This window comes from Haliaeetus leucocephalus, unplaced genomic scaffold (assembly GCF_000737465.1).
Source record: "Haliaeetus leucocephalus isolate CR32 unplaced genomic scaffold, Haliaeetus_leucocephalus-4.0 Scaffold450, whole genome shotgun sequence".
Classification (NCBI taxonomy): Eukaryota; Metazoa; Chordata; class Aves; order Accipitriformes; family Accipitridae; genus Haliaeetus; species Haliaeetus leucocephalus.
In genome coordinates, this window is record NW_010972886.1 from 19,822,041 (window position 1) to 19,840,555 (window position 18,515).

An 18,515-nucleotide genomic window follows, 5' to 3' on the forward strand; every position below is an offset into this window, starting at 1 on the left:
AGGATTAGTTGAGGGAAGTTCTTAGATGTTCCTGGAAGGTGGGTTCAGCCCCTTCAACCCTGCTGGCCTTGTATGGTGGGGAGGACAAAGGGGAGAGGGAAGGGATGGGGTGAGGGGGATCTCCCTTAACTCTTGCCTTAATCTGTGGAAATTGTCTGGATTAGCTCAGATTAATGTATTTCACTTTAGAAGCTGAAAGACTTTTCTGAGTGTATGTCTGATTGTACATGATTTCCATTCCTGCAGGTATGGGAGATATGGCTGTGTCCAACTCCATCGGAAGCAATGTTTTTGATATTTTAATTGGCCTAGGCCTGCCGTGGGCTTTGCAGACCCTAGCAGTGAATTATGGATCATATGTAAGTCCTACATTTGTTCACATGATTCTTATTTATTAATTAATTTATTTTTTTTAAAAACATATCTATTTAGGAAAAAAAAATGAAGTCCAAAATTCTGTGGATTGGATTTGAAGAAACAAATAGTTTTGCTCTGTTACAATTTGGGAGAAGTAGCAATTAATTGTCAGTGGACATTCCCCATCCTTTGGGGGACAAGTACTTCCATTTCCTCCTTAAAGGCAGCAGTCTGTGCTGAAATAAGCTAACTCACTAGAGTATACTGTATTTTCACGCATTGAATATATTCCAAGTAAGGAGAATGATCCTGTTTTTAATATACCAGAGTGGATGAACACATAGGTGGAAAGTAAAGGATAGAGCAGACCTGTAGGTCTTCTGGTAAGAAAAATTCTGCTGTTTCTAAACTAACACACTGGAGGGTGAAGGAAGCTGTTAAATAACTGGGTATTTTAGAGTGTGACCATCATCAGGAAACACTGCAGAGCTTTCCTGTTTGAGAAAAACTACCCAATGCCAATGAAATCATCCTTTACTTCCCAAATTATAAGAGCCATCCCCCTGCCCCCAAAGTTGTTGTACGCTTCCTTCTGAGAAAGAAAAGCAGGAGATGCTGTGAAGCCCTAGAAGGAAGTCACTGTTGCTATTGCTGTTAGCTGTACAGCACTCAGACAGCAGTGTAGGACAGAAGGAATATTCTTGATTACAATCACTGAGTGAATGCAAAGTTAAAAGGCTGGAGAATCACAGAATTGTTGAGGTTGGCAAGTACCTCTGGAGATTGTCTAGTCCCCAACCCTCTGCTCAAAGCAGGGTCAGCTAGACCAGGATACTTAGGACCATGTCCAGTTTGGTCTTGAATACCTCCAAGGGTGGAGGCTGAACAGCTGCTCTCAGCAGCCTGTTCCAGTGTTTGAATGCTCTTGCAGTAAAAAAGTATTCTTATGTTTAAATGGAATTTCCGCATTTAAAATTGTGTGTGTTGCCTCTTGTTCTTTCAATGGGTACCACTCAGAAGAGTCTGGCTGCACTTTCTGTATCCTCTCTCACCAGGTATTTATACACAGCAGTAAGATCCCCCTGAATCTTCTCTTCTCCAGGCTGAACAGTCCCAGCTCTTTCAGCCTCTCTTTGTATGTCAGATGCTGCAGTCCCTTAAATCATCCTTGTGGGCCTTCACTAGACTTGCTCCAGGAAGTCCATATCTTCCTTTTATCGAGGAGCCCACAACTGGACCAAGCACTCCAGATGTCTCACCAGTGCTGAGTAGAGAATGATCATCTTCCTCTACCTGCTGGCAATGCTGCTCTTAATGGAGCCCAGGATGCTTTTGGTGCTCCATGCCACAAGAGTGCATTGCGGACTTCAGCTTGGTGTCCACCAGGATCAACAGGTCTTTCTCTGCCAAGCTGCTTTCCAGCTGGTCAGCCCCAGCATATACTGATACATGGGGTTATTCCTTCCCAGGTGCAGGACTTTTCATTTCCCTTTGTTGATGTTCATGAGTTTCCTGCCTGCGCATTTCTCCAGCCTGTCCAGGTCCCTCCGGATGGCAGCACAGCCCTCTGGTACATCACCACCCCTCCCAGTTTTGTATCAGCTGTGAACTTGCTGAGGGTGCCCTCTGCCCCATCATCCAGTTCTTTATTAAAGACGTTAAGCACTATTGACCCCTGGGGTAAACCACTAGTGACTGGCCTCCAGCTGGACTTTGAGCGCAGCGGTTCAGCCAGTTATCAGTCCACTCCACTGTCTACTTATTTAGTCTGTTCTTCCTCTGTCTGCCTATGAGGATGTTTGAGAGAGTGTCAAAAGCCTTGCTGAGGTCAACATAAACAACATCTGTTGCTCTCCCCTCATCCAGCAAGTCCACCTCATCATAGAAGGCTATCAGGCTGGGTATACATGATTTCCCCTTCACAAATCTGTATGTCTACTCGCAATCACATTTTTGTCTTTCATATGTTTCTAAGTGGTTCCCAGGATTATTTGCTCCATCACCTTCCCAGGGATCAAGATCAGGCTGACCAGCCTGTAGTTCTTGGGTCTTCCCTCTTCTTGAATACAGGAGTGACAAAAGGAAGCAATGCTGTAGGAATAAAATGCCTTTCTTTAATGAGCAGCTTATCTGTAGCTCATGTGTATTTTTGTGGAAAAGGATGAAAACAAGTGGCTGAACAGAAGCAGCCAGCTTTCATGGAGGCATAACAATGTCACTACTGTTTTGCACACCCAAAATGTTCGTTGTACAGTGTGATCACATGGTTAGAAAAGGCAGTCTTGGAAACAGCCCCACAATTAGCAAAGAGAGGTTCCTCAGTTTTCACTTGCAGTTCCTGGATTTCTCTCCAAATCCTTGGATAATTGGACTTCAAAACAAAACAAGCCTGCCCCCTCCATCCCCCATGTTATTAGTAATTAATTATTTAGGTATTATTAAGTTGCGAGAAAAGGCTAGAGTTAGCTGGGTCAGGTGTAGCCTGGTGACAGCATTAAGAGCTGCAAGGTGCTATTTGTTATTCAGGGAGCCCTGCTGATGTGCCTGGCACCGAGTTCAGCAGGGTCAGAAGACAAGGAGCTCCTGCTCTCTGAGGTCCATAGGGCTGAGCCTTGGGCTGGTCGCACGAGCAAGGCCTGGTCACTGTGTGGGGGTTCACAGGCTCAGGCCAACCTACTGGTCCACTAAATGTGAGTGAGAGTCAGAAGCACTAGGTAATTTCTGAGCAAATAGTCATGATTTAGCACTGCTCCTTTGGTATTTGGCAGAACCCGGATTTGTCTTTGTAGCATCTCAACTCTTCAAAGCCATCATGCTGCCCCTGTCTTGTGTACAGAGGGAAGCAGAGATTTGTAAAAGACAAAAAGAGCTTGCTTGATTGTGATTACGTTTGCATAGCCATCCAAAACCATGATGCCTCCCCAGAATGTTTAATAGAAGAGGACTGTGGCAATGTTAAGCTTTTGCTGAAAGTAGATAATAAACAAGCTGTTAAGGCAGTAATAGCTGTTGTGGAAGCTAAAAACAGTAGACTGTGTGATTTGAAAGTTAAGCTTTAATGCAGAAGAGCCTTCTCGAAGCCCCCTCCAGCCTTATTTTTCTGGAAGTCTAAACACTCAGGGCTTTCTCCAGAGTATGGTATTTCTCTAATATCATACTCCATAAAATCCCTATGTATCTCTTGTTCCAGACTGCCTGACTCAGAATACCCTGTGGCCAGATTTTGCTCCCTGTTAACGCTGGTGTAAAGAGTTCTGGCATGTTAGTGTGCAGAAATGGAGAAGAGGATTTGCTCCCTTTTTCTTTCCCTTTGTCTGCCTCTGTGCTGCAGTGTGCACATGCATGTGGCAGCATGGTGTCCTGTGATTATGCTCATTCTGAACTTTCTCAGCCACATGCGGTAAAAGTGGCTTCACACACTAACCAGCCAAGCAGCTGCTCCCAACCAGAAGGAGATTTATGGGGTTTCATTCTGAATGTGAAGAGCAGTCTCACTGCTAATGGTGCTTTCAGCTGCTGTAGCACCCTTTGTAGGATGAGCTTGTGTTTGAGCCTTCCTTAAACTCCCTAAGGGCAGGTGGATGTTTCAGAGCCCATTTTACAGATGGTGCATTTTGATTTGAAGTAAGCAGAGAGCTTTGGATGAGATGCAGCCTGGAAGCTTGTGGCTGGTTGTGAGACATCAATATATTGAAAGCATTGTCCCGTAAGGTCCCGGTTACTGCCTAGTTTTATCATACACCTGTCAGCAACCACAAGAAGCCCCATGCAGAATCAGAACTTCTTGTTTAAAAAACTTCACTCTATGAGATAGTGCCTGAGAGGGGAAAATACAGCTTGTGATCTAATAGATAAGACAGGAAAAGAGCAAGAGGGGACTTGTCGAAGAGAGATGAATGGAATTCCTGGAAGTCACACAGTTGGTAAGTGGAAGTGGACTGAATCTCTTGAGACACATCCTGGTGCTGGGTTGTTAAATTGCAATTGTTTTGATTAAGTGCCTCTCCCACTTCTGACTACCCCTTTCCCAGGCCCATTGTCAATGGATGTTTCAGCTTATTATTTATTTTATTCTTACTTTCTTGTTACAAGAAAAGAATGGAAAACCATCTTTTGCTTCTCAGACTGCATCTTGCAAGCATCTGTCACCTGTTTTAGAGAAGAAAGTTCCCCTTCTTCTGTTTCCCTACTTAAAATGAAAGGTTTTCCTGTAGGATGTTGGTATGCCACTAGTGGAGACTGCAGGGCAGTCACAGACCCAGCCTGAACAGGGGGGCTGCACCCACATGATGTGATGTAGGAAGCTGGCACACCAGGCAGCGCTTTGCAAAACCACTGTATGCTCCAGGGCACTGGTCTCCGATATCATTCATCCTCCCTCACCTGTGTGTATCTGTTTCCACAAACCAGGTCTGTCTCAGTGTGATCATCAATGTGCGGCACAGGATTTTTATTCATTTCCTTCCAGTGCCGACTGGAGTCAGTCCAAACCCAAACCGGAGAATGCTCCATCTCATGCTTCTCCAGGAAAATGTTACTGTTGGTGCAGAGAAGAAAAGGTCCTCCTCTACCCTCACCCCTTGCCTTCAACTCAGTTGTCAGTCCCATAGTTCTTGGCTTGGGCCAGCCCACTGATGCTTTTCCCATCAAAAGGCAGATCTAGTCAAAATCAGACAGCTTCAGATCCCTTTTGTTTCTGCAATATCTAGTCTCTAACGCAGCTATATGTTTATTATTTTAAGAATCCTTGTTATTTCTGGACACCTCTTAATGTCCAGGCACTAACTCTGCCTTCCTCTGTGCTTCCCACTGGAGCTTCCATCTCCACTACTCAGAGGTCACTTGGCCATGCTCCTGCTGCAGCTCTGGCCTTTTGTTATTGAGCATAGCTAATCTAGCATGCTAGCAGGACTTTCGGAGAAAAAGCAGCATCCCTCTGGACCTAGAGAGACCTTTGAAATAGTTCACTTTCTCGTCTCTTCCAGCTCTGAGTCCTGGACATGTTGCTGACTCTGTAATCCTGTAAGCATCCTTCCCCAGTGGCCCTGGCAAATCCGGAGTGGAAGGACATTTGCTCTGTGTCTTACATCCAATTGCTTCCCTCTGGAATCTTTTTTTGGACGTGAAGCTGTAAAACAGACATCAGCCAGGAGTGTTTTAGAGAACAGGAATTTTAGCCTAAGAATAAACAGCCAGGTTCATTTATTCACATCAGCATTTGGGAGTATAATCATATGTCTATCCATCACTCCTCTGCCTGATAACTTTAGCTAGTTTCAGCAAAATTTGGCAGTAAGTTAGAAGTCTTAGAGATGTTACATTCCTTTCATGCAAACAGGCAGCTAGAGAGAGAAGGAGTAATGCCAGTGCAAGCCTTGTTAGACATTGGAGAATCCAGAGGGAAGTGGACACTTGAGAAACACGCATCAGGATGGCAAATGTCACTGCTTTGCTACTCTCTGACCAGTTTGCTATTTAATGTTTTCATTACAAAGCACTATGATGAATCTTACGACACTAGGACAAAGCTGGCCTTCATGTCCTCACAGCCAACATCTTTGTACCTGTTCCCTGCCCCATTCTGGCCCAGGTATCTGCATATAGACCACCTTAAATCCTCTGAGGGAAGAGGGAGGATAGGTTCAGTGGATCTGTCAGTCATCAGGGCAAACATTAAGGTCGAGGATAGCAACAGGGTGGTGACTCTGAGTGTCTGCAGGGGTCCCTGCTTCCCACAGCATCACCCTTCACTTGTGTACATGTTACTCCTCCTCCTGCTCTGAAGTGCCAGACTCTTTCCAGCTGTCACGTTAGCATCTGCAGCCTGATGTACTGCTATCACCACAGCAGCATTATGCAGCTTGGCAGGTATTAATGGATTAATTTATTTGCTGATCCCAAAAACCTATGGAAGGGCACAGCAGCAGGTACACACTGAAGCTACTAACTAGTCCCTCGAGCTTCCTGGAATAGTTTGCATGTATTGACTGCATTTGGTCCCTGGTTTCATGACAGGGAGACTGAGATGATTATACTATAGTAGACCAAAAGTCTGTAGACCAAAAGTGTCTGGTCCCTTCCAAAGCTCCTAACAATACAGGAATTCTCTCCAACCATAACCCCTGCATTTCTTGCTTAATACCTTGAGTGTCTATGTGCAGCACTCCATGTTACGTACTCCAGGCTGTGCACCCTGCAAAGTGAATTGTGTGATACAGAGCAAACCAAGGATACTTTCTTAGGAGTCTCAAAAAAGTTCCAAGAAGGAAATTCCATTGAAACATGCAGGAGTGCAGCACATGTCTGAAGTTCCAGTTTGTTGAGAATGCTGTCTCGTGGCAAGACGTAGGGAATGCAGGATATACACAGAATTTCCACTGCCGGGCAGCAACACTGCAGGAAAAGGATCCCCAAACAGAGGACCTGCAGCTTTTTCAGCCAAGGGACTGGAAACATAGCAGAGTCCTTCTAATATTCCTGAATGAGGTAATTTCTCTCATTTTTGGACCCTGGAGCAAAACTAGTTTGGGTTTTGGCAATAGCTCCGTGTTTTCCCTTCAGCAACTTCCAGAAAAGAACTGAAGAATGGAATTGCTTTTATTTCCATTGTTTTTCCTCTGCTATTTAGCTTCAGCCTCGGTTACTTATTGCCTGCAGGAGCTGCATGGGAATAGCTGGAGCTGGTGGCAGCATCTTTGTATTTGCTACACAAGAAGCAGGGAGACAGCCTCTGTTCAAATTCAGACAGAGTAGATTTTGAACCTTGCAAACCTTTCATGTGTGATCAGTCAAAACAGAGCATTCTTCTGGCTTGCTTTAGCCGCTACATACAAGCCAAACCTCAAAGGAGAGTTTGGGAATGTTGATTTTTCCTCCTTGCAGTATGAGGGAGTATTTCATCTGCAGACAGTTCTCTCCTGGGTAAGAAGCATTTCCTATTCTTAAACGAACAGAGAACTGAGCTTTTCCTTCTGTAATTAAGAAGACTCCAGCTGAGGCCCTTTTTCTGCTCTTTGCTAGAATCTGAAATTATCTCCTCCCTTACTGTGAGTTTTGAATGTTTTGCTAGCCTTGTTTTACCTGAACTTACACATTGTCACATACCCTGAGAAAACCTATTCCATTGCCTTTTGTAGGAAATGCACTTGTCTCATGAGAAGGCTGCTTGAATGATTTCTACCCTAATTTGGCAGATCAAGGACACATTTTTCTCAAGCTTTTGTACCAAATTTCAGAGTCTTCTGAGCTCCTGTGCTCACAGTTAGAAGTCACAATAAGAAATAGGGCAGACTTACAGTGATAATCGGAGAAGTGGGAATAGTTCGTCAGTTGAAACTATTTCCAGAGCTGTAGGCTTATGGGAAATGTGTGAAACAGCAGCAGGTAGTCCAAAATCAAATGCAGAAAAAGAAAGGATCATTTAGGCAAGTGGAGAACTAAAATGAGAGAAATGAGAAATAAGTGAACAGTGGCTATTCAGCCTAGTTCGGGTTTAACTATCTCAGAACCGCTGAACAATATGGTATAAAACAATTCATGGTTCTGTGTGATTACTTTCTGAAATTGATAGGTGTGTATTAGATTAGAAAATGTTGAAAGGCTACCAGAGCTCGAGAGAAAGTTAAAAAAAGCACACCTGCTTGTGTGGCTTTTGTGATTCTAGCCATTGCTGTGGACAGAATGGCTGTAACATAGACCTGGGCCAAACAGGAGGGGATTGTAGGAGAACCTTTAGCATTAGCAGGTAGGATAAAACAGTAGGAAGCTGTTATAGCTGCCTTTTTGTTCTGATGAGCAACCCCTGCTGTGCACCAGTAAGTGTACTACTGTGCAGAGTTGCAGCAGACTTAGAGCAAATCTGAACCTGTCTCCTTTGAAACCGTATGTTCTCTCTGTTGGTGATAGATAAGTAATAGCTAGAATTAAACGTTCTTGTTTTCATTATTATTTGGGGGTTTCCGTTATGTTTTCAGAGAACTATTTCCAGAGCTAGGCATAGACTAGCCAAGAGCTTTGGCAGCAGTCCTCTGGTTACTCATAATGCAAGAATTAAATACCTCAGTGCCCAGTAGCAGATTTGATAGAAGGGAATATGCGCTCATGTCCCAAGCTATGTGGGCTGTTTGCTCAAGCCTACCTCCCTCAGCTGTGGTAAATGGGGAGTGCTCTAACGTGACGTGTGTGTCAGGGAAGTCGCTGCTGGCTTATCTGATGCTGGAAGCCCCTTATACCACCAGTGCAAGGTTTACTGGAGAACATGTCTCCAAGTCCTCAGGCTGCAGCCCCCCCGATGCTTGGCAGTGAGTTTCATCTAGCTCTGAGGAGACCTTTCTTTGTTGGAGTGAGAATATCTAGCAAAAAATGCCCCTCAGAGACTAGACTACCATTGTATTTTGGTCCTGAACAAACCCAGACAGCTTTCATTCTCTTCTCAATGTGAGCTCTAAAGTCTGCAAGAATCTCAAAGTGCTATATTAGTCCAAGAAACCTTTACAGTAAGAGGTATCTGGGCAACAGGCTTAAACAGGAATTATATTTACAATGAGGGAGGTTTCTTACAGGTGTAAATCAGCTTGCTCCAGGGCTGTCTTGAATAACCCAGAGACCCTGGGCACAGTGCCTGAACGTATGCCATTCTCCACATGTGCGAAAGTCTAGTGAGGTCAGACGTCCAGCACATGCCAGGAAAGCAATGCATCACATGCAGCTGGACTCCCTGTACACACTGTGCAGAGCTGCTCTGTGCATAAACAGCAAGCCATATTAATTGGCCTATTTGTGTCCACATAGAGTAACTCCACAGCATGTATACTGCAAGCCCAGTCCATCTGGAATTACACGCAGCACCCATCCATGGAATCTACCTCTCAGCCATCCCAGGGCAAATCTGCTTTGAGGACAGCTTACATCAATGTCAGTTTGTTCCAGCTGTCTGTCGTTTTTCATTCGCTTTGCATTGTTTTATAGCCCTTCTCACCTGTTGTCTTTGTCCTCTTCTGTCCCTTTTATGCCTGCTCTGTGGCATGGCAGGGAGATGCCATGCATGCATCACCTCCTGAGCCACAGTGGAAACATCTGGAATTCTGCACAGCTTTTATAGTGCTTTGAGCTCACCAACAAGGTTTTTACACAGAATTGCACTTTTTCTTCCAGAAAGTCCAGCTGTGATATGTATCCAGTTCAGCCAAATGAGCTTCCTGACAAAGTGCGTTCCACAGCTAGCATTAGCTCGCCCAAGGAAACCACCCTTTGCTATGTACATGGAAGGGTTTTAATCCTGCTGTCCTGTGGCAGAGTGAGGTATCGGGTGATGACCCTAACAAATGGTCCAATTTTTTTTGGAGCAAAAAGCACTGGAAAGTGAAAACTGCATTAGAAAACAGCCTTTTACCCCTCCCAGGAAATCCTTTCTTTTTATGGGAATAGTCAAACCTTGTAAAGGAAAGTTCTTGTTATTTGGGTTAATGAATAGCTAATTGCTTTGCACAACAGTGGGAGCTGGAGTAGATCCCAGGCCAGGAGCATTGCTAGTTAAGCCCAAGTTGAGAACTGCCAACCTGGAGTGAAACTCAAGTGTTTTAATGCAGTACCACTGCAAGGCAAAATCGGTGCTCACGCTGCTGAAGGGGTTGCCACGTTTGCTTTGCCCGTGTGGGATCAGCATGATGTGTGTTACTGTTACATTCATAAAGCTGTCATAAATAATTAGCATACACTTTCTAGTTTTGAATAATCCTTAATAACAACTTTTATTCCCCTGAATGGCCTCCAAAGAGGAGCCTCGCGGATAGTCTAAAAAAAGTAGCCCCAAACATCTCTATAAGCACTGTCCTCAGCAAATTAGACACAGAGGCCTTTGGCATGGTCTTCTTTCCAAATGTCTGGGGGTTTTATGGAGGCTAATGATGTAACTGAGAAGCAGCATCTGCACTTTAGGTTGAATTCAGACATTTTCCATGCTAAAATAATTCCAGCTGCTTCATTTGCTTCCTTTTCCTGTAGATTCCTTTCCGATTGATGTATTTCATACTGACAGTTTTTATGGATATTGGCACTGGTCAAACAGAATTCCTGACCAAAATCCAGACAGAAATTTATTGTAAAATAGTATCTGTCTTTCCTAGCCAACTGCTGCTCATTTGGAGTCGCAGGGAAGGTGACTTTAAATTTGTATTTTAGTTACACAAAGTTAGTTTAGGGGTTTTTTGCATTTTAGACTAACTAAAATGGAAATCCAGGTTAGGTGTCATGTATGGACCATTCAGAGTAGTGGAAGCAGGAGAAGAGGAGTGGACGCATGGAAGTCAACGAAGCACAGTGGACAAGTCTGTCTCTACCAGGAGCAGTTATGTGTGCACAGAGCCCCCAAATTAGCTTGTCCTGGCTCCTTAGTGTAACAGGAAACACACTGTAGGGTATCAAAGAAAAAGGTCTTCTGGGTCAGAACCTGATGTTGTCTCTCATCCCAAGAGCCAGCTCTTGTTTCAGCAAAACTTTGAGGTTTGCTGAGGACTGGTAATAAAAGCTGCAGTGGCCTTAGAGACTTCTTCCATAGCTGCAAGAATACACTTCCTCCTGTCTGCCACTTACAACCTGCAGTTTACATTAACAGTGGGATCATTACATTTTTCACCTTCACTTATGCAGACAGTCCCAAAATTGGCCTTCACACTCTGAAGCAGTCCACGTCCTTCATTTCTTTGGACAGTCAGTCTAGTGAGAATATTGTATTTTACATATAATGGCCATAGGAATATAATGGTCCCACTGTACATACATACTCTTACAGCTTATATCTTAAAGAAATCCTGTAATAACTTTAAGAACAAATGATCATCACGGCTGTAGCCTTTTTTATGATGGCAAAAATCGGTAAAGAAGGAAGATGTGCCATTTGTTTAAGCCAGTATTTTAACATACATGAAGTTAACAGTAAATCTCAGGCAGCAACAGAGCTCTGCAAATTGGTGGGATGCTTGTGAGTACAAACGCTATAACAATTCCAGTGTCTAGTAGCTGTACAAGACCTGTTCATGCTTATCATGGCTTATTAGAAGTAGAGCAATGTGTTGTCATGCTGAATCTTGAGCATGTACAGGAGAATAGAGAAATCCTTCCGGGACTGTCTTTTTGCAGCATGCTTGACCTTGTCTTCAACATGGATTTGCATAGAGGATCCTGAGTGTATGGAGTTCATTGCAGGCTCAGGTTTGCAAAATGTCAGAACCGGTAATCCTTTCCTTGACTCTGGAAGTCAGACTCTCCCCTCAGTTGTCCTTGGGGAATGAAGCTAAGTCATTACTCTGGATATGGAAGCAATATTTGGGTGAGAAGTTTTTCCTGACTGTGATGCAAAACGATACAAGTGCCTCAGCAGTCTTGCATTCATGAAATTGTAGTGCTGCTTATCATCAAATTAGCAATACCCACTTCTCTTGCAAATGGGCTTCTTTATAGTCTAACTGGAAGAATGAGATCACTGAAAAGCAGCCAGTGATACACTAGGTACCATTATTTTCTGTGTTGACAGTTGAGAAAATAATGTCGTACCATAGAAGTTTAGTTTGAATTGTTTATTGGACTAAAAACAGTTTAAAAACCAAGAAATAAATCCAGCTGTTGGAAAAAAATGTGTTGTTTGAGGTGGATGAATTTTCATTCTGGGAACTATTTTCTTGTCTGCAGATCATTTGCAGGAATGTAAAAACTAATGTTTTTACTTTTCTTTGTATACAAATGTAGAACAAGCTCACCAATTAAGAATTGGATACCAGCCCATTTAAGGAAGATCACTGCATTTAGTTTTGCTATTTGACCTCAGCAGCAGAGTGGTGTGACTGAAAATATACCTGCACTGCACAAAATCAAAGTCTGCTAGACAAACAATAGCAATGTCCTTTTCTAAAGCATCCTTCAAAAATACTTGTACATAATTTCTTGCTAAGATTGATCTCTGCCAAGAAACTTAAATAGTCAATTACTAAATAGTACAGTTTTGTGACTGTCAGTTGAAACTCAACTTCAGGTAGGGTTTCATTGCATAGAAGGTGCAGGGAGGAATACAATGGACTGTGTTACCTTATAGTGACCTTAAGATAATAATTGATATTAGGTGGTCTAAAGATTTACAGTTCAGTCACCCATGACACCCAATCCGCAGCTTCCCTATTGCTTCCCTGGAGAAGCCAGCCTTCCTGAGGAGGAGGTCTCCCTCACACAGTAGCCCCTCCAGAAATGCCTTGAGACACTCCACCTGAGTGCTCCCTTGACGATACTGCAGGTGATAACTGTTTGAGAACTTCATATAAAAATGCCCAAAGGAACAATGATTAAGCTCCCCAAGAGAAGAATGGGGAACTGAGGAGAAGCACAATCCTAGCTGAGGAACAGCATTGGAGAGGTGGCTTTACTCCCTGTAGCCTTCCTATGTAGCTTTAGGTTTATGTCATAAAATCATGTTTTTAAATGTATTTGGGGCTTAAAGATGCAAGCAAGTGCCTTTGGTTAGACTCCAAAGCCTCTAAAAATGGCGGTTAAATAGCTCCACAGCTTTGAGGACCTGTATCTCAGTTCTCCACTTGCACAGTGGATGTAGTTGTGGCTCTGCCATGGAGACGGCTACGTCAGAACCTGTGATGTGCCTGGGTACCTTAGTGATGATATCTCTACACAGCCCTGCAGGCAATAAATTGTCTCTTTGCTTGATTTGCCTCAGTGCTAAATAATGGTCAGCCTGTGCTAGTGTGCCATGGTGCTTTGATATACCGATGATTTTCAGCAGCTTAGGTTCCGGCTGTGAGATTACTGACTTGTTTCCTTCACCGAGATGAGTAAGAGTAGGGAAGAAATTATGTGTTTGTGTATGTCCTTGTTTATCTTCCCCCACTGTGAAGCATTAATTGGTGACTGTGGTGGGTTGACCCTGGCTGGATGCCAGGTGCCCACCAAAGCCATTCTATCACTCCCCCTCCTCAGCTGGACAGGGGAGAGAAAACATAACAAAGGGCTCATGGGTCAAGATAAGGACAGGAGAGATCACTCACCAATTACCATCACCGGCAAAACAGACTCAACTTGGGGAAAACTAACTCAATTTATTACCAATCAACTGAAGTAGGGTAATGGGAAATAAAACCAAATCTCAGAACACCTTCCCTCCACCCCTCCCTTCTTCCTGGGCACAACTTCTCTCCCAGATTCTCTACCTACCCTCCCCCAGCAGCACAGGGGGATGGGGAATGGGGTTTACGGTCAGTTCATCACACGTTATTTCTGCCACTTCATCCTCCTCAGTGGCAGGGCTCATCACACTCTTCCCCAGTTCCAGCATGGGGTCCCACCCACGGGAGACAGTCCTCCACGAACTTCTCCAACGTGGGCCCTTCCCACGGGCTGCAGTTCTTCACGAACTGCTCCAGCATGGGTGTCTTCCGCGGTGTGCAGTCCTTCAGGAGCACACTGCTCCAGCGTGTGTCCCCCACAGAGTCACAAGTCCTGCCAGAAAACCTGCTCCATGGGCTCCTCTCTCCACAGATCTTCAGGTCCTGCCAGGAGCCTGCTACAGCGCGGGCTTCCCATGGGGTCACAGCCTCCTTCGGGAACCTACCTGCTCTGGCTTGGGGTCCTCCATGGGCTGCGGGTGGAGATCTGCTCCAACCTCCATGGGCTGCAGGGGGACAGCCTGCCTCACCATGGTCTTCCCCACTGGCTGCAGGGGAATCTCTGCTCCGGCACCTGGAGCATCTCCTCCCCTCCTTCTGCACTGACCTTGGTGTCTCCGGGGTTGTTTCTCTTATGTGTTCTCACTCCTCTCTCCAGCTGCCGTTTCTGTCTGTCCCAGCAACTTTTTTTCCTTCTTAAATATGTTATCACAGAGGTGCTACCACTGTGCAATCGCTGATTGGCTCGGCCTTGGCCAGCGGCGGGTCCATCTTAGAGCCGGCTGGTATTGGCTCTGTTGGACACAGGGGAAGCTTCTAGCAGCTTCTCACAGAAGCCACCCCTGTAACCCCCACACACACTACCAAAACCTTGCCACACAAACCCAATACGGTGACTGAAAGCAAAATTTCTTTTCCCCTCTTTGTTTTTACAGGACTCACATAGGAGTTAATTGCCAAAAAGAAAACTGCATGGTGTAACAGTATAAGGGATGACAAAGCGCATGTCAGGGTGGAACAGTTTGAAATGCTCTGAGGTCCTAAGGATGCTACTCTAATAATAATACTTATTCTTTGGCAATAGGGAGTAGGCAAAATAGTCTGTGATGTAATGGTCTGACTTGTCATTATGGCTTGCAAGCCAGTGTTTAGCCACTCAGCAGTTTAGGATTACAGAATTATCAGCAGAGAGAAATACTGTTGCTTGAAATTGTGACATGGTTTTATAAACTTCCTTCTTTTACAGATTCGGTTAAACAGCAGAGGACTTATCTATTCTGTTGGTCTCCTGCTGGCATCTGTTTTTGTCACAGTATGTATATAGTCTTTCATTCTTCATTTCCAAAAGAGTGATTTTTATAGATGTTTTCTTCACCTATTCCTTTCTTACCTCCAGCTGTAATAGTGGTTGCAAAGCCTGTTGTTACGGGATAGGAATTGTCATTCCTATTGTAAACTTTCCAAGACCTTAACCTGGCACTTTGCAGAAGCTATCACTGTCACAAGATGGCTCTCATTTGTATGGTTTTTATGGGAGGAGCCCAGGAGATTCATTAGTAATCGTTAGTTATTTTTCATGCTAGAGTTGAAGCAGAATCCCCTTGATGTATGATGAGATCCGTTCTCCTGTTGGACAGGTAGACAAAATGATATACAGTTTGCTTTGGCCCTCTCTAGGAACCTTCTGAAACACAACGCAGATGAGAACAAATAGTGCCTGGACATGACAATTTTTCTATTGAAATCAGTGTCTCACGTTCCCTGACCTGTCCAAGTCCAACATAGCAGACTAGAAATGATAGAGAGGATTTATGTGACATCTTCCAAATCATGAGACCAGCTGCTATAGGGAGTCCTCCTGTGCATTGCATACCAGCACCATTCCCATGTACACAAGACTTCAGTCTTTTAAGAAGTTTGTGTGGAAGGAAACTAAGCAAAGTCAAGCCCAGCCTTAGACTATGTGGCTCTAGATTGAGATGCAGAGGGGCACATGAAGTATTTTGAGCGAAGAAAAAGGAATCTGGCCTTTGAAAATGTTTCTGATTGAATTAAATGGGATTGTTCTTGGCAAAATGAAATTCATTGCAGAAACTTAAGGTCCTTGGGCCAGGACTCAAGGTGATGCAAGTCAGTGTGGCTTCCATGACTGTGAGGGGGCTACTCTGATTTACTTCAGCTGTGGTCTTCAGCTCACTTGTTGCAGTACTTGTATTGTGATTGCTTCCAGGTGACCATGATCAGTAAGGGGACAGTCATCTTCATGCTCCTGTAATTGAGAAGGGCATTTACCACTTTATTCAAAATGTTCCTGCTGTGGTGGCTTACTCTGTGTTTATTGTAGGTTTTTGGCGTCCACATGAACAAATGGAAACTGGATAAGAAGCTAGGGTGTGTGTGCCTTTCCCTTTACGGCATCTTCCTGTGTTTCTCCATCATGACAGAATTCAATGTTTTCACTTTTGTGAACTTGCCAATGTGCAGGGATCACTAATGCAGGTGGCAGACTGTCAGGAGGAACTTCCTTCTTACCTGTGCAATACAAACCACGGCTGGCATCTCCTGAATGCGGTGCACCTCCAAGTCGTGATGTATATCCTGTTCACTGTTCATAGGACCTGTGGCCCCATCTAGGTCTGCCCTCTCCCTGACCCCCCACAACCTGGAAAAATCCTGCATCGATGTGAAGATTATTTTTTTCAACATTCATGTGATTTCCTAGCTCAGTTTTTGAACAGTGTGACTGGGACTCTAGATGAACTGGCTGCTAACTGGCGTCAAGCCAGGTAAAACTGGTCTGCTACAATTCCTTCTTTTTTTAAGTTATTTGATGGAAGACTAATCTAATTTATGACTTAAGACTATAGCTACAATGCAGAAGAGGGTACATCATACAGGGGCTAATTTCAAGGAGAATCATGGGAATTTTTTTGGTTGGTTTTTGTTTTTGTTTTTTTTTTAGTTTTGTTTTGGGGGGTTTTTTGTTTTGTTTTTTTGTTGTTGGGGGGTTTTTTTAATTGCCAGAGATCAAAGTCCTCTCTTGCAGCTTCTCCTTCTGAGTGCTGGGTCTCCTGTAACGATCCAAAGGTCACAGGGCAGTGTAATATGGGAATACAATTCAAGGTACTCGGCATATGAATGGATTTACTGAGTATTAAAAGAAGATTGTCAAGGCAACAGATGATGACTTTTTACCATAAAAAATGAATCTTGTACAGGTGTGATGAGGAATGCTCATGGATTCAATGTGGATTCAAAGGGTAAACACTGCTACCATTTAACTACTAATGTTGGAGTTTTATTACTAGGTTGTTTATGGTTTTTCCAAGCAATAGTTTGATCGCCAGCCCAGGAGGGCTACCAAGGAGGTGTCTTGGTTTTTAAAGGCCTGCACGTCGAAATGGAAGGTCAGAACTTTCTCTGCTTCATCAGATTTCTTGTTTTGGGGGGATTCAATAGTTCATGTCTTATTCATTCTGAGAAGGACATAAGTACGTATTGGAACTTTTCTAAATGAGTTACAGACACTGGTTTCTTTAAAAGGAAAGAGGCATATTTTGCACAGACATAGTTACTGAAGTCATAATTTGCCACTCTTTAAAGAATACACTGGACCTGGCCAGATATTTGTCGTCTTAAGCAGTTGAACCTACCTGATAACAGATCATGTGGATTCATCACCCTTCCTTTGGGAGGGAGGAAGACACAGACAGATGGCACTTTTTAAAATGTGGAATATCTTCAATGCAGACTCGCTCACAGATCTTAAGTTATTGTGAAAGTTTAGCTATTCATTGTTCCAATATCCCTGCTAGATTTTGTATACTTCTGTATTAATATCCAGGTAGATTGCACCCCATGAGAAACACCATCACAGCTTCATTTGTATGTATTGATACTGTGGATTCTTGCCAGTGCTGGCTCTTGTATTTACTTTAAGCACTGATCACTTCTGATTCATTTGGTATGTTTTTTCCTCTTTCTTGTATACGTTCTACTATGAAATGTATTAAGATACTACCAGCTAGGTGAATGTTTTTGTCTATGGTTCAAACAGTGGCAAATATTGGTAGTAAAGGCACAGCAAACCCTACATAAAAGAAAGGAGAAAAAAAAAAAAAAAAACCCAAATACTAAGCTATAGCAGGAAAAAAAACTCCCAACTCAAAAAAAAAAAAAAAAAGCCCCATTCACAGACAGAAAGCCAATTTTTATTTCATTTGCACTTTTGGAAGTTATTTTTTGGTTTAATTTTCTTTGGGGAAAATGTTGTAAATCAAAATATTTACACCCTGTGGTTTCCATTCAGCTCAGCACCTGGTTTTCTTTCTTTGTTACACTAAATGTGTGGAGGCGCTGGCAGCTGTTGCACTGTGCGTGTCAAAGCCCAGCAGAAAAAGCTGTGTACCGCTGGCTTCGGTGAACAAAGTGTGCTTGTGGATCCCTGGCAAGAAGAAGGAAGGGTCCAGGGACAGGTAGTATAGAGAGTCAATGACATGCCTGCATCATTGTTTTTCATTCTGGAAAACAATTGTGTTGCTACTTGTTGAGCTATGCAACCTGTTGTTTGAGCAGCCTTCTCGTAACTATGCCTGCTGGAAGTCCTCTTGCGTTAGGAAGCCCACTGTACCTTCCTGTTGTTTTTTTTGTTGCTATTGTTTCTTTTTCTGTTGTTGTTAATGAGATTAATAATAATAACAATCACTAAAATGCCTAAAATACTTCCTTAAATCAAACAATGTTAGCAACAACGTGGCACACTTCACTAAAATCCACCCCACAAACACACCACTATACTCTCGTAGCAAGATGCAGTTGCTCCAAGGCAGAGTGTTTACTTGCTGACAGAAGGGACAGATTTGGGGAAGGGAAAAAAAAAAATAAAAAAAAAAGAGAAGTTTCACATCAGGGCCTATTATTACTTCTATTTTGAATATTTATACTGCTGCTCCAATGGAGCCAGTTGGATCTATTTCTACGAAATAGCCATTACCTATC

General features: G+C 43.5%; 1 protein-coding gene across 1 annotated transcript in view; it reads left to right on the forward strand.

The window, feature by feature from the left end:
• SLC24A3 (solute carrier family 24 (sodium/potassium/calcium exchanger), member 3) overlaps nt 1-16,459 on the forward strand; it is a 262,150-nt gene extending 245,691 nt beyond the window's left edge. Inside the window, exons 15-17 of the mRNA XM_010575076.1 lie at nt 247-359; nt 14,764-14,829; nt 15,862-16,459. Of these exons, the coding sequence (XP_010573378.1) occupies nt 247-359; nt 14,764-14,829; nt 15,862-16,011 (329 nt within the window). The 3' untranslated portion in view covers nt 16,012-16,459. The remainder of the gene's footprint in view (nt 1-246; nt 360-14,763; nt 14,830-15,861) is intronic.
• Nucleotides 16,460-18,515: the final 2,056 nt, after the last annotated feature.